This window comes from Meriones unguiculatus, chromosome 14 (assembly GCF_030254825.1).
Source record: "Meriones unguiculatus strain TT.TT164.6M chromosome 14, Bangor_MerUng_6.1, whole genome shotgun sequence".
Taxonomy (NCBI): domain Eukaryota; kingdom Metazoa; phylum Chordata; class Mammalia; order Rodentia; family Muridae; genus Meriones; species Meriones unguiculatus.
This window is the reverse complement of record NC_083361.1, coordinates 2,366,903-2,381,805: the sequence shown is the minus strand read 5'-3', so window position 1 is coordinate 2,381,805 and position 14,903 is coordinate 2,366,903. Positions and strand designations below refer to the sequence as shown.

Sequence of the window (14,903 nt, the reverse complement as noted above, 5' to 3'; positions counted from 1 at the left end):
GCGGCCTCACCTTGGGCAGAAAGTAGCCTCGGAAATGAGTGTCCCGTGTGACATTATGGGGGACACCCAGGGGCACAACATCTGTCATCCTCTGTATCTCATGGATGACGGCATCAGTGTACGGCATCTTAGCCCGGTCATCCAGTTTTGGAGCACGGTGCATTCCGATCACCTGGTTAATCTCCTCGAGAATCTTGGCTGTAAGACAGCAGAAAGTAAACCAGAAGAGGTGACACTGATGCTTGCTGCCTTTGCTGCCATTTGTGTTTAGGGGTAGCATGTGCTTGTTTGATTGTCAGAAGGGTCTCACTAGGTAGCTCGTGTTGGACTAGACTTACACTCTAGATTGTGTAGGTTTCCAATGGTCTTTCCCCCTCATATGTGCTGGATTACCAGTGTGAGCCACATGTCTGGCCAAGAAATGTGTGCGCTGAGAGGCTGGGGCAAGTCCTATTCTGAGGTTTGCAGATGTCATTAAGTCAAGGATCTTGACATGTTGTGCCTAGATCCAGGAAGACCAGTGAGCCTTACAGGAGAATCACATGTGTTTGGATTACTTCTTTATACTTAATGGCTGAACACTCATCAGACACCAGGAGCTGCACAGCCTAGATCCTTGAACGCCACATGGGAATTTTGTCTTAAAAATAGCAAGAAACCAGCTGGGTGTGGTGGTGCATGCCTTTAACCCCAGCACTCAGGGAAGCAGAGGCAGGTGGATGACTATGAGTTCGAAGTGAGCCTGGTCTATAAAATGAATCCAGGATAGCCAAGGCTATACACAAAAACTCTGTCTTAAAAAAATAAAGAAAAAAACCTTGTTGGTATAATATTCTTTTCAAATGTATATACCTTACCCTTGTTCATTCAAATGCTGATTTCTCCCCCCATTCACACACTCTGGTTTCAATCCGGATATTGCATTGTGATACTTATTCTAAGCATCCTGTCTCAACTGTGTGTAAACAGGCCAAAATAAAGCAACTAGCCACAATTTTGACCAATGGGAGGACCCAGAGGACAGGAAAGAGGGGAGGAGCCAGAGGGCAGGAAAAGAGTGGGAGGATAGAGGACTAGGGAGGAGAGCTTGGGAGAGAATAAGGAGGGCAGAGCTGGAGGACAGATCTTGGAACTACGTGGAGATGGACTGGACATAATATTTCACAGAAAGCAAGTATAATGGGTAAAATCTAAATGTTAGGAAACTATGAGGGCTTGGAGGTTTAGGAGGGAGTAAATATTGCCCAGCATTGTATTCTAGTTTAACGAAATAAACCCAGTCTCTGTGTGGTGATTTGGTTATACAGCTGTTTAGGACTAACAGCAGAATTGCCAGAAGATGTATCAATAGGAAATATTAATTGACACCTACAACAAAACCCCAAACAAAGCAAAACAAAACAAAACAAAACAAAACAAAACAAAACAAAACGAGAAAGCATGGAGGGGAGCAACAGTCCCAAAGAGGAGGTTGGGAAACTGGAAAGGTAAAGCAAGAGAGAGAGAGAGAGAGAGAGAGAGAGAGAGAGAGAGAGAGGCTGTTTTCCTGCTTCCAGCTGAATTCATGTACAGATGCTGTTTTCACTCACCAAAGGATTGTTTTGAACTTGACTAGTGTAGAGAAAGGCCAAAGTAGAGAGTTTTCTTAAGCAAGAAATAACTTAATCACTGTAGTTCCCTAAGCAGATCAAATTCTAGTTTATTAGTCATACATTCTGGTTGATATGGACAACGTGGTCAGCTGAGCAATAGCCCTCAAGCAGCCTCACCTGGGTGTGATGGCATGTGTGTAATCCCAGGTTCCCAGGAGGCTGAAGAAGAGTGATCATTGGACCTAGGTCAGCCTGGACTATGTAGTGAGAGTCCCATTTCAAAGAGAAACAGGAAGGGAAGAGACCCACCTTCAAATCTCTGACATCAATGCTATGAGCGTAAGTATAACATAAGTACAAAGGGGACTGGCAGTTCTCACTAACTTTCTGGGAAATGAGATTAGCTGGATTATCCATATTGTCCATGCATTGTCTTGTCTCTGAATCAGAGGAGGAGGTAGGGGAACTGGAAAGGTAGAGCAAGAGAAAGAGAGAGAGAGAGAGATAGAGAGAGAGAGAGAGAGAGAGAGAGAGAGAGAGAGAGAGAGAGAGAGGAGAGAGAGAGACTGGCTGTTTTCCTTGACTTCAGCTGCTCTGAGAAGTCATGACTATGAGGTTCAGATAAAAAATACAGGCTACTAAGTCTCAACAGCCACAGAGGACAAATGCAAGGACCGATCAGAGAGGTGAAGGCCCTGTGTTCTGAGGTCATCAAGGGAAGGGAAGCTAATGCCATGGGACTGTACAGTTTCAAGATAGCTGTCCTGCCAAGGAGGCACCGGAGGTGCCAGTTGGGCCCCTCAGATTGGAACTTACCCTCCACCTGGGGATACTTCATCAGCAGCAAGAATCCATAGCGCAATGTGGAGCTCACCGTTTCCGTGCCAGCAAAGAAGAGGTTAAGGGTGGTGAGGACCAAGTTCTTGAGGTTGAATTCTGAGTGGGGGTTGCTTTTATCCTGAAAGGGAAGGGGGCTGTTAACAGATTTATGCCCTTTATCTTCCCCGATCCTCCGTGTAGAGGGGGTGCGTTTGTGGAAGGAGGAAAGATGAGTCAATTAAGCCTGGAAGAACAAGGTAAGCAAAGGTGCAGAGCATGTTTGGTGTTTAAGAGGAAAGACAAGAGATGGCCAGCGTGCTTGTGGTAGGCAAAAAGTATGGGAAAAGGAAACAGAATCTTTGCATGGTTTGAAAGTTCGGGGCCATTAAAGCACACAGCTTTCAACTGCCAAATACTCGGGTTTCATCACGTTTTCCCTAGAGTCTAATGGTCAGCACACGGGCATGCTTACTATGTGCACTCCTGCCTCTCAAAGACATTAGGCTAGTGATTTTGAAGTGTAAACTCAAATTAAAAGAGCCAGCTTCTGAGTTTCTCAATTAGAGACTCTGAATGCACATTCTGGTTTTCAGTAAAATGTCTCTTGTATTGATGGTCTTAAAATGTAAGACTTTAAGTTTCTTTATGCTAAACTTTGAAGATTCGAAGTGTGTATTAGAAAAATAGGGTATACATTCTGTGGTGTCATGAAAAATGAGGGGGAATTAGCTTACTTGAAACCAGCCAGGCAGAGAGACAATCTAGCACGAAAGCTAGGAAACATTTGCTTGAAAGGAGACCGTGATCACAAAGATGAAGGGCAGGGGTTTTGACCAGCTCATGCTGTAGGCGTAAAGGAAGCCCATGAAGAAGTGGGCACTGTGTGACCGCCATTCTTACTTGCCAACTTGACTACATCTGGAACTAACTAAAGAGAAACGGCTGGGCACGCCTGTGAGGGAGTCTTTTCTTAGCTTACTCATTTGATTAACAGTAGGAAGACCTACTTTTAATCTGGATTTTTGGTGTGGGAAGACCCCCCTTGACTCCAGATCTTCTGAGGTGGGAATGACCCGCTTTATTCTGGGCCACACCTGCTGGCAGCCTATGTAAAGGATGCGGCAGAAGAAAGCTGGCTCTCTCTTTGCCTGCTTGCTATCATTCTGGCAAGTCCACTCTTCACTGGCATCAGAGCCTGCTTCTCCAGGACCAGACAAGACAGCAGGCTCATGGGCTGAATAACTGCTGGATTCTTGAACCTTCCACTGGTAGATAGCCATGGCTGACTAGCTGAACCACAGCCTGTAAGCCATTCTGATAACCCCCCCAACACCCAGTTCTGTTCCTTTAGAGCAGTAATTCTATGCTTCACGGCTGTCACAGATCAGATATTCACATCATGATTCATAACAGTAGCAAAATTACGTTATGACGTTCCAAAGAAATAATCTTATGGTTGGAGTCACCACAACATGAGGAACTGCATTAAAGGCTTCCATCATTAAGAAGGCTGAGAGCCACTGGTCTAGAGAATCCCGACTAATACAAAGCAAATGCTAAAATAAGTCTGATTTCATAAATTTTAAGGGAGTTTATTTTAACGGTGTGACAGCCTTACATTTCTATAGTTTCTACATTTTATCTAGTGGTCAAGGCAAGTGATAGAAAATAATACTTTCTCACGTTTCACCTTCACAGTTGCAAGATGGGTTTTCTATGGCAAGAATGAAGGTTTCAGAAGACAGAAAGACTGGTGTAAGAGGAAGAGGTACCTCATATATCTTGATGAGAAAGCAGTCAATGAAGTCCCTAGGGTCTGAGGGGTCGAAGGATGCTTCATTGATCTTGACCCTGGATGCAATGAAGTCCTTAAGGTTTTCTATCAAGTTATAGAGGTGGTTGTGTCTTCCTGGAAAATACTGCAGGACTCTCCCATACATGTCATATAACTGCGGGGCAGAGGCAAAGGGGGATGTATAAGTCATGGGCACCAGAGAGCATATGAGCAGAGTTCTAAAGTCATAGAGTTGGACTCAAAGTCTGTGACTGGAGATAGTGTGCACTGTTAATCCCAGCCCTAAGGAGACTGAGGAGGAGGGACCAGCAGTTCAAGGCCAACCTGAAGTATACAAAGACACTTTGTCTCACTAAATAATCTACTGTTGGGTCTGAGATTTGGTTGTATCTGTTTACTTCTTGAACAGGTGGACAAACTGATGAGTGTCTTTGAGGGATGAAGGGAGAAGGATTAGGTGGAGTCCAGGACAATGCTTGCTTGAGTATAAAGGATGGGCAGGGAGTTGACTAGTGGCCAGTGTGCACCTGTGCCCAGGGCATGCTCATCTCCACAAAGCTCTCGTTGATCATCTTCATTAGGCTCTGGAAAAGCTTGTCCTCATAGTCGAAGCGTTTCCCAAACACAACGGAACAGATGACATTGGATACAGTGCGGCTCAGGTACAAGGTGGGGTCTATGGGAGCACCTAGGGGTGGGAGAGGTAGGGTGAGAAATGTCACAGCATTGGCACAGAGCTCAGGGTCTGCCGCTTAGGGCATGTGTGAGTTCCTCATTTTCGTGTCTGTGTCTAGTTTTCCCAAACTGCAATCTGGTTTGGAAATCTCCTAATTGACCCATGAGTGTTCAATGTGATGGTGCTTGCCAAATGCCTGGCATGGCGTCAGGCTTGGAGCAGACACTGCAGAAATGGTAGACGAGTTCAGAGTGATCTTTTGTCGATGTTACCTAAATGTATTTGTGGTAGATAGATGGTAACAGAGGACACATCTGAAACAACAACAAAACAAACAAACAAAAAACACCTGAGGGACTCTAGACAGATCAGTGGTTAAGAGCGCTGGCTGGTCTTGCAAAGGACCTGGGTTCAGTTCCCAGCACCCACATGGCAGCTCAGAACCATCTGTAACTCCAGTTTGAAGAATCTTCTGGCTTCTGGAAACATCAGGCATGCACATGGTGCGCAGACAAACATGCAAGCAAAACATCTGTACAAATAAATGGTGATAACACAATTTTACGAAGTACAGCTGGATCCTGTTGAGGTTTACCATAAGAATCCATTTACCTTATTAAGAAATCCTTCCTGGGGCTGGAGAGAAGGCTCAGGAGTCAAATCATTTGCCACATAAACTTGAAGTTAGAATTCTGAGCACCCAAATAAAAAGGTGAGCTGTTTTAAAAAGTGTAGCAACCAGTTTCTGATTTAGCACTTGAGAGGTGGAGGCAGGAGTTCTCTGGGAAAAGCTGGCTACCTAGACTTGGGGTACCAGTGAGCTCTGGGTTCCTCGATAATCCCTGAATAACTCAGAAAAGAAAGGTGAGATGCAGTGAGCAAGCCTTCTGATGTTGTCCTCTGGCCTCCACACACTCATGTGCAAGTACACAGGCATCAATGTGCACCCGTACATGCAAACATGCGTACACGCATGCGTACAGCAAACATAAATACATGAAAAAATAACCTATTTCACCAGTTCTCAGGTGTAGGCTTTACCTGTAAAATGGGATGCTGGTCAAGTAAACGGTATGGAGGCTGGTTTCTCCAGAACCATGCACACATTCGCAATGTAGACAACAGATCCGTCCTGGAGACACAAGGCTGTACAATGCCGTGAGTGGATTTTGTCCACAAAATTTTGTCTACTCTTTTTTTGAGACAGGATTTCTCTGTGTAGCCTTAGCTGTCCTGGACTCCCTTTGTAGACCAGGCTGGACTCCAACTCACAGTGATCCACCTGCCTCTGAGTGCTGGGATTACAGGCATGTACCACCATGCCTGGCTTGTCCATTTTTCTATATATTTCCAGACAAGGGTTTAAATATATATATATGTGTGTGTGTGTGTATGTGTGTGTGTGTGTGTGAATGTTTGTGTTTTAACTGAAACATGCTCAAAGCCAGCCTGGTTGCATATCACCCTCCCGTCTCTCTACACATGCATGTGCCCTCCCGACAAACATAGACCCCCTCGGGAATCGTGGGATTAAAGATCCCTTATGTTGAGAAATTTCTTTTGTTTATGTTTTTGTTTTTTTCAAGACAGGGTTTCTCTGTGTAACCCTGGCTGTCCTGGACTCAAACTCACAGAGATCTGCCTGCCTTTGACCCCCTGAGTGCTGGGGTTACAGGAATATGACACCGCATCAAGCTTAAACTGAGAAATTAGTATGCATTTGTTTCACAGTGATGTGAATAGGCCTACCACTGACTATCCTCTTTTAAAAGTTTTATTTTGATTGAATGTTTATATGTGTATAGATGTTTTGCCAACATGTATGTTTATGCATGCCTTTACCTATGAAAGCCAAAAGGGCTTTGAACTTATGAAACTGGAATTATAGATGCTCACAAGCCTTGTGTGGGTGCTAGGAATCAAACTCAAGTCCCCTGGATGAGCAGCCAGTGCTCTTAAGAGCTGAGCCACCTCTCCAGCCTAGCAAATTATGCCTACCCTTACAAATAGTGATGAGTTGAAGTTTTATGCTGTTTCCTTCATCACAAGAAAGCATGTATAACATAGCAGCACTTGATCCTTTTTCTAGAAAAAAGTTGCAAGCTCACCCAACACTGGAATCCTGTATGGTTTCTTGAGTTTCAGACCCCTGAGATCCACTGATGAGTGTTTCTGGCCAAGCCATCTCTCAGAATCTTCCATGTTGATTTTTAACATGGAACTTCACTGGGAATTTCTATGAACCCATAATGGTTTTCATCTTTTCCTATTTCAGGTCTTTCTCTCACCAAAGCCACTGCCACCCACAACTAAGCTCTCTGTAAACACCCAGTCACCCAATGTGGTCTCCATACCCTTGGTTTTATGGAATTCCTCCAGTAGGTAGCCAGCTTCCTCCTGGATCCTTTCCTCAATGCTCCGCTTCCCCATCCCAAAGTTTCGAAGGACAGTCAGGGAAAAACGCCGGAGAATCTTCCATCGTTCTCCACTGGACATACCTAAACCTGCCAGGATGTCAATGGTCAGGCTCTTGTCCCCTCTCCCCTTTTTGTGTTCAGGTCTGTGGTAGACAAGATTATAAAGGCTCATCCTTCCAGACTCAATGGGAAATCAAGATTCCCTCCAAAATAGTCCAGACTGAGGGAAAAGGAAATAAGGCTAGGAAGAATCAGTGTGAACAGGAAAATCTTCTTAGAGGAGAGCAAGCTGTGACTGAGTATGTTTCCTGCTTAATGCCTAGGGAAGCACCTGAGGTAAGGATGGAATGTCACACAGAGCATTCCTTAAGTGGAAATACTAATTCTATTTTCTGGGTTCTTTTTAAAACATGTATGTGTGTGTACAGACACTCACAACTGTGCATCAATGTACCCGTACAAAAGAGTTACTTTGCATGAAGACTACAGTAGAAATCACCTGATGTGTTGATTGGTGAACTTCTTGGAAATTTGATAAGACCATTTTAAAATATATTGATAAGTGAAAGGAGGCGTGGGGGTGGTGGAGGCAAGATGGGAGCCTCACATCCCCTGAAACTGGAGTTATAGATGGCTGTGAGCCCCAGATGAATGCTGGGAATCACACTCAGGCTCCCTGGAGGAAAGGCCAGAGCTCTGGACTGAAATAACCATGGTGTGCTGAACAGGTGTCTGTCTGTCTGGCTGGCTGACTGGAAGGCTCAATGGCCGAGTGAAGTGTTAGTTGATAGAGACATTAAGATGAAGAGATAGTGGCTGGAAGAAAAGGTCTAAGAATGGATAGATGGATGGATAGAAGAGTGGGTGGATGGAAAGATTAATAGTTGGTTTTCATGGATAAATAGAACATTGAAAGATATCTGAATAATAGGATGGAAAGATGTTTGCATACAAAAGGTAATAAAGATATTTTGGTGGATTCATGGAACAATGGACAGAATTGAGAAAATGTGTATTGGAAAAGAGGGAAGTGAATCTGCCTGAATTTGAAGAATGCACAAATGTAGGAGTGGGTACATGGATAACACTACACAAGAAGAGTCCTTTGTTATATATCCATATGGATATGGGCAGATAGGAACTGAGCTTGGCTGTGAAGGTGCTTTGGGGGGATACACAAATAATGTCACGCAGTAAATCATTAAATGTAAGAATGAAGATAACACTACAAGCACTTTATAGTCCAGTTTCTGGAGCTTGAAAACAAAGTAGCTCCCAGACATACTGTGTGTTACCACCTGACCTTTCACACCATCAGCATTTGTACTTCAATGTTAGCAGAGTGGCCATACCTTCTCAATGGAGGCAAGGTAGTTGATTCCCATGAATCCCTTATCAGAGATCCTTTAGCACAGTGTCCACTGAAATAATTCCTGTTGTTATTGCTGCTACTTACCATGACCTTGGAAATTCTTCTCTATTGTAGGCATTTCACCACGGCCACTGAAGTCATCTGCCTGGTCTACTAGGGCTTCCTTCACTGCCTCATGTCCACATAAGATAACCACTGGCCTCGGACCAAAGTACACAGTGAACACAGAGCCATATTTTTTCTGGAGCTGGGAGTGAAGGAAGATACTGAATGAAAGAGTAAATTGGAGCACAACAGAGATCTGTCAAGGAATGCAGAGGGCAGAGATTCCAGGAGGATGCAAAGGTAAAATAGAGGAAGGTCTTGGGCTTGGAAGGGCTATTGGAGAGAAAACATGAGAATGATTCCTGATACCTTGGGCAGAAAATATGCCTAATTTTGTATGTGTTGGTTCTATGTGTGAAATAATGGAATTGGAATAGCTAAACTCTGAGATCCAGAGCCTCTCTTTTTGAAACTTTAGGTTTCTAGCATCTTAAAAATCTAAGACAATTTGAGTATGAACATTGTACTTAAAGAAATGAGATTCCTCAAATCCTTAGACAGTGAGCCAGAGCCCCAAGAAGAAGGGACTCTGTCTAGTGCACTTAGAATCTGTTTATAATATTTCCCCCTTGATTTTAAGACTGTGATTTCAGAATCCTGTTTCCTAAAGTTTGTTTCTGAGTCGGTGTTCAGAAATTCTGAGTTTCTGTGTGTACTCAGCTATGACGTATTGTTATCCTCATCACTATAAGAAGAAACGGACACACTAACCTTCAGGAAGGACTGAAGTGGGCCATCAATGTGGACTTGTAACAGGTTCCCCAAAAACGGTATTGGTGTGGGTCCAGGGGGCAGCTTTCCTCCTTTACTAGTTAGCTTCCAGGAGATCAAGATGAGCAGGTAAGACAACAAGAGTGCCAAAAAAATGCTGAAGGCTACTCCCAGTGCCATGGTGCTAAGTCAACGGCTTGTGTCCTTGGTCCCAGATCTTGCCTAAATAGCTTCTAGGAGATCAGCTTTTGCTGAAATCTGACCCCATGGAAATCAAATAAGCCAGGTATTATGCCATCAGAATACAGATAAATTAATGGGTGTGTAGTTATGTAATTTGTAATCTTTCACCTGCACAAAGGTATATTGAATCCATGAGGAAAACGCTACAATGGGCTACCTCTTTTCTTCCTATTTCAAGTTCTTCACCTTTACCTTGGCTTCATAGTCTTTGTGGCATCTGAGAAGCTATCTGTTTACAGGGAATCTTTATATAGACTTTTGTTTTTGTTTTTACATTATCCTGCTGTGTGAACTCTCCTCCCTTAGACCTTTCTTTTTGCCCTAGGAGGAGTGCCTCTACCCACCCAAGGAATGCCAGGGGCAAGACATTTCCTTACACAGTATAGCACATTGAAGGACATTATGCAAACATCCCTCATTCAGCCCTGAGACCCGCCCCCCAACACCTCTCTGGAAAATGATGAGGACTACTTTGTGTGTTTGTCATTTCTTCTCTGTTCCAGTTTTAAAGGTTCAGAGAGCCCAGCTAGACTCTGGAGTGGCAATCTAAAATTCAACTTTAATTTCTTGGCACTGATCACTAGAGGGTTGAGACTCAATCTTACATTAGTTATTGATTTCAAAATTTAGAGACAATCTGGGTTCTAGTTTTAGCCATTTTCCTTCACTGGGAAGCCATATAGTCAGGTGCTACAATTTCACGCTCTGTCAAGTAGGAATACTGCTGGTTTTCAATGTCTTGAACCACTGGCCTAAGTGTTCTGTTCATCCTTTAGTTTAGGTGAAGAAAGAAATGGAGGGAGGGAGGGGGGAGAGAAAGACAGAAGTCAAACGGTTGAAAGTTTAAGGTTGCAAGGAAAGTAAGCTAAAGATGGTTGAAAACACTGTGTTGAAATCTAATGTAGATGCTTCCTAAGATAGACACATATGAATATATAAAGGAGATATAGAGGGAGTAACCCTACATCAAAGGGACAATGCCTCCCCCAGATACCACAGGCTATCAAAAGAAAACATAAAGAGAGTGCCAGGTATAAGTTACGTCTTTGGAGTTCTTGTTAGTAGTGTCCCAAACATTACTATTGTCTGTTGTCATTGCTCTTAGTTATCCTCCTAAGCCTAACTGTAAGGCCCAATTACTGAAGACGTTGTGACATTATTGACCCATTTAACTTGGGTCTTGAACCCTGACTAGTGGAGGCAATGGAATGAAGAAAGGACGGACCTACAAACACGCGTACAGAAAGCTGGGCTCAGGTGGGGTATGCATGCTGGGATGGATGCACCTTCTGTGGCTGCAACCCAGAGCCTTAGCATGATTCTTATGTACCTCACAGGGGAAGGGGTTAGCTGCTCTCTGTAGGAGGTCTCTATGTGGGTGAGCTGTCTTTGACTATATCCAACCAGAAGGAAGAAGCAGCTATCACCATCTTTTATACATGCTAATCAGTCCTCCATAAATACTATACTTTGACCAAAGGGGAAATGACTAATTTCAAGCTCGAGCCATGTGTGGAGAGGCTTTGCCAGCTTTTCATGGGTCCAAAGCCTCCATTCTTGTCATGGCTGTGCCCACATCAACAGTGCACATTCAGTCAGAATTTCCCTCACACAGAGCTTCCCCCACTCCCTACAACACTGTGTTCATGACTTATAAATACTAAGTGTTATTGTTTTTGTTGTGGTTGGCCTGCCTTCTGGTACTCGGATGGAAGTGTGTCCAGAAAACCACAGCTCTGGGGCCATGATTCTGAGTCACGGATACTAGGACTGGGAAGGTATCCCAGCTCTGAGGTGGGACAGAGACCTAAGAGTACCCTGAGTCACGGGAGCCCAAGAACCTCACAGCTTTGAGAGGAGGCCAATTCAACAGAGACAAATTCACAGCTTTTGATCACTTTCTCTATGTCTTGAATGATGTTTGGTTGGGGTATCAGTCTCAGAAAAGACCCCTGTGCCCAGATTTTTTGTTTCTGTTGCTCTTCTTGTGGAGCACCTGTCCTCTCCAGGTCTTACTATTTCCCACTTCTTTCATAAGATTCCCTGCACTCTGCCCAAAGTTTGGCTATAGGTCTCAGCATCTGCATTGATACTCTGTAAGATAGAGCCTTTCAGAGGCCCTCTGTGGTAAGCTCCTGTCCTGTTCCCTGTTTTCTCCCTCTGCGGATGTCCATCTTTGCCTTTCTGAATGAGGATTGAGCATCTTACCCAGGGTCCTCCTAGTTGCCTAGCTCATTTTTATTTTTTTTTTTATTAATTACACTTTATTCACTTTGTATCCCCCCATAAGCCCCTCCCTTCTCCCCTCCAGATACCACCCTCCTGCCCCCTTCTTCACGCATGCCCCTCCCCAAGTCCACTGATAGGGGAGGTCCTCCTCTTCCTTCTGATCTTTGTCTATCAGATCTCATCAGGAGTGGCTGCATTGTCATCTTCTGTGGCCTGGTAAGGCTGCTCCTCCCTCGGGGGAGGTGAGCAAAGAGAAGGCCAATCAGATTATGTCAGTTGTAAGGTGAAATCCCTCTTTCCATTACTATGTAACCCACTTGGACACTAAACTTCCATGGGCTACATCTGTGCAGGGGTTCTAGGTTATCTCCATGCCTGGTTCCTGGTTGGAGTATGAGTCTCTGGGAAGACCCCTGTGTTCAAATTTCTGGTTCTGTTGCTCTCCTTGTGGAGTTCCTGTCCTCTCCAGATCTTACTATTTCTCACTTCTTACATTAGATTCTATGCACACTGCCCAACATTTGTCCATAAGTCTCAGCATCTGCTTTGATAGTCTGCAGGGCAGAGCCTTTCAGAGGCCCTACATGGCGGGTTTCTAGGTTGTTTCCTGTTTTCTTCTTCTTCTGATGTCCTTCCTCTTTGCTTTTTGTGATGGGGATTGAGCATTTTAGTCAGGGTCCTCTCTCTTGATTTGTTTCTTTAGATATACAGATTTTAGTAGGTTTATCCTATATTACATGTCTATATGAGTGAGTATATACCGTGTGTGTCTTTCTGCTTCTGGGACAGCTCACTCAGGATGATCCTTTTCAGCTCCCACCATTTACCTGCAAATTTCATGATTTCTTTTATTTTTTATTGCTGAGTAATATTCCATTGTGTAGATATACAACAATTTCTATATCCCTCCTTCAGTTGAGGGGCATCTGTTGCCTAGTTTCTTTAGGTGTACAGATTAGTATATTTATCCTATATTATATGTCTAATATCCACTTATGAGTGAGTATATACCCTGTGTGTCTTTCTGTTTCTGTTTCTGTTTCATCCTCACTTAGGATGATCTTTTCTAGATCCCACCATTTGCTTGCAAATTTCATGATTTCTTTGTTTTTAATTGCTGAGTAGTATTCCATTATGGAAATGTACCACAATTTTTGTATCCATTCCACAGTTGAGGGACATCTTCGTTGTTTCCAGCTTCTGGCTATTACAAATAAAGCTGCTTCAAACATGGCTGAGCAAATGTCCTTGTTGTATACTTGAGCATCTTTTGGATATATGCCTAGGAGTGGTATAGCTGGATCTTGAGGAAGCACTATTCCTAATTGTCTGAGAAATAGGCAGATTGATTTCCAAAGTGGTTGTACAAGTTTGCATTTCTACCAGTGGAAGAGGGTTTCCCTTTCTCAGCATCCTCTCCAGCATGTGTTGTCACTTGAGTTTTTCATCTTAGCCATTCTGATGGGTGTAAGGTGAAATCTCAGTGTTGTTTTGATTTGCATTTCCCTGATGGCTAAGGATGTAGAGTATTTTCTTTAAGTGTTTCTCTGCCATTTGATATTCCTCTATTGAGAATTCTCTGTTTAGCTCTGTACCCCAGTTTTTAATTGGATTTCTTGGTTTGTTGCTGTTTAACATCTTGAGTCCTTTATATATTCTGGATATTAGCCCTCTGTGAGATATAGGGTTTGTGAAGACCCTTTCCCTATCTGTAGGCAGTCATTTTAAAAATAGTGGTTTTTAAAATGATGCAATGAAGTAGGTGGCAATGCCCTAACTGTATGTATGTTGTTAGGTCCAAGCTCCTCTTCCGTCCTTGTCAAGAAGAGTGTTAACCTTCTCTCCTTTCATACAACACTAGTCTTCCTTTCTTAACTCTTAGTTTGTTTTTCTTCTTTCTCATTTCACTCCCCAACACACAGACACACAGACACACAAACACACGAGCACACTGGTTTAGTCGCTTAAGTCTGTGGTTTTGATGATGAAGTGTGGGTGGGCATGCACAATGCTAGCTGTGTCTACTCAATTTGACAAGAATGGACCCAGAGAAAACATCCTTCACACAACTCCCCTTTAGATTGATATTTGGAAGTAGAAGGAAAACTCACATCTAAAAGCAAATTAAAGAGAAATAATAATTGAAGAATGCCTGCTTCTTAGTTAGCTTCAACTGTCAACTTGACACAGCTCAGAGTTTTCTATAGGTGTGTGGGAATTTGGGGGATTGCCTCTGTTAGATGGGTCTGTTGTCATGTCTATTGTCTTGCTTGCTAATTGATGTAACAGGGCCCAGTTCACTATGGGCAGTGCCAACCCTGGGCAGGTGGTTCTGATTTGTATAAGGAAACTTAATGAGCACAAGTCAGAGGCAGCAAGCCAATAAGCAGCTTTCTTATTTGCTTTAGTTCCTCTTCTGAGTTTCTTCAGTGATGATGGAGTATGTCCTGAAAGTGTAAGCCAAAAAACAAAGTCCTCCCCTACAGAAACAGAAAAGGAAATTAGAGCAACCTAAAAACAGAGAGGCACGTAGGAAGGGAAGTTATGGAAGCCATCCTGTGAGGGAGATAGAGAACAACACACAAAGAAACCAAGAGGAAAGAGGCACAATTAATAAAAATCAGAGTGACATAAATTTGAGCTGAGATTTTCTAGGAGTCAGGAATGAATGCCAAACAGAACAAAGGCCAAAAGAAAATCAAAACAAAAAACAGAGAGTAGAGTTAGAATTGGGTAAAAATGTCTCAGTGAGACAGAGATTAAGAAAGAGATCTTGCTGGGCTTGGTGGCACATGTCTGTAATCCCAGTACTCAGGAGGCAGAGACAGACAGATCTCTGTGAATTCAAGGTCAGTTTGGTCTAAAAAGCAAGTCCACAATAGCCAAGGCTAGACAGAGAAACCCTGTCTTAGAAAGAAAGAAAGAAAGAAAGAAAGAAAGAAAG

At 43.4% G+C, this 14,903-nt stretch overlaps 1 protein-coding gene and 1 pseudogene across 3 annotated transcripts in view; both read right to left on the bottom strand.

The window, feature by feature from the left end:
• Nucleotides 1-14,903, bottom strand: part of LOC110566203 (cytochrome P450 2G1) — a 28,375-nt gene that overhangs the window by 2,210 nt on the left and 11,262 nt on the right. The window contains exons 1-7 of one of the 3 annotated variants that reach the window (XM_060366465.1): nucleotides 9,488-9,758; nucleotides 8,756-8,918; nucleotides 7,237-7,386; nucleotides 4,734-4,894; nucleotides 4,184-4,360; nucleotides 2,409-2,550; nucleotides 11-198 (exon numbers count right to left, since the gene is read on the bottom strand). In XM_060366465.1, the coding sequence (XP_060222448.1) occupies nucleotides 11-198; nucleotides 2,409-2,550; nucleotides 4,184-4,360; nucleotides 4,734-4,894; nucleotides 7,237-7,386; nucleotides 8,756-8,918; nucleotides 9,488-9,667 (1,161 nt within the window). In that variant the 5' untranslated portion in view covers nucleotides 9,668-9,758. Of the gene's footprint in view, nucleotides 1-10; nucleotides 199-2,408; nucleotides 2,551-4,183; nucleotides 4,361-4,733; nucleotides 4,895-7,236; nucleotides 7,387-8,755; nucleotides 8,919-9,487; nucleotides 9,759-14,903 lie in introns of those variants that run through there. The other 2 variants (XM_060366463.1, XM_060366464.1) reach the window with 2 other exon arrangements.
• Nucleotides 13,685-13,817, bottom strand: LOC132647586 (U6atac minor spliceosomal RNA; annotated as a pseudogene).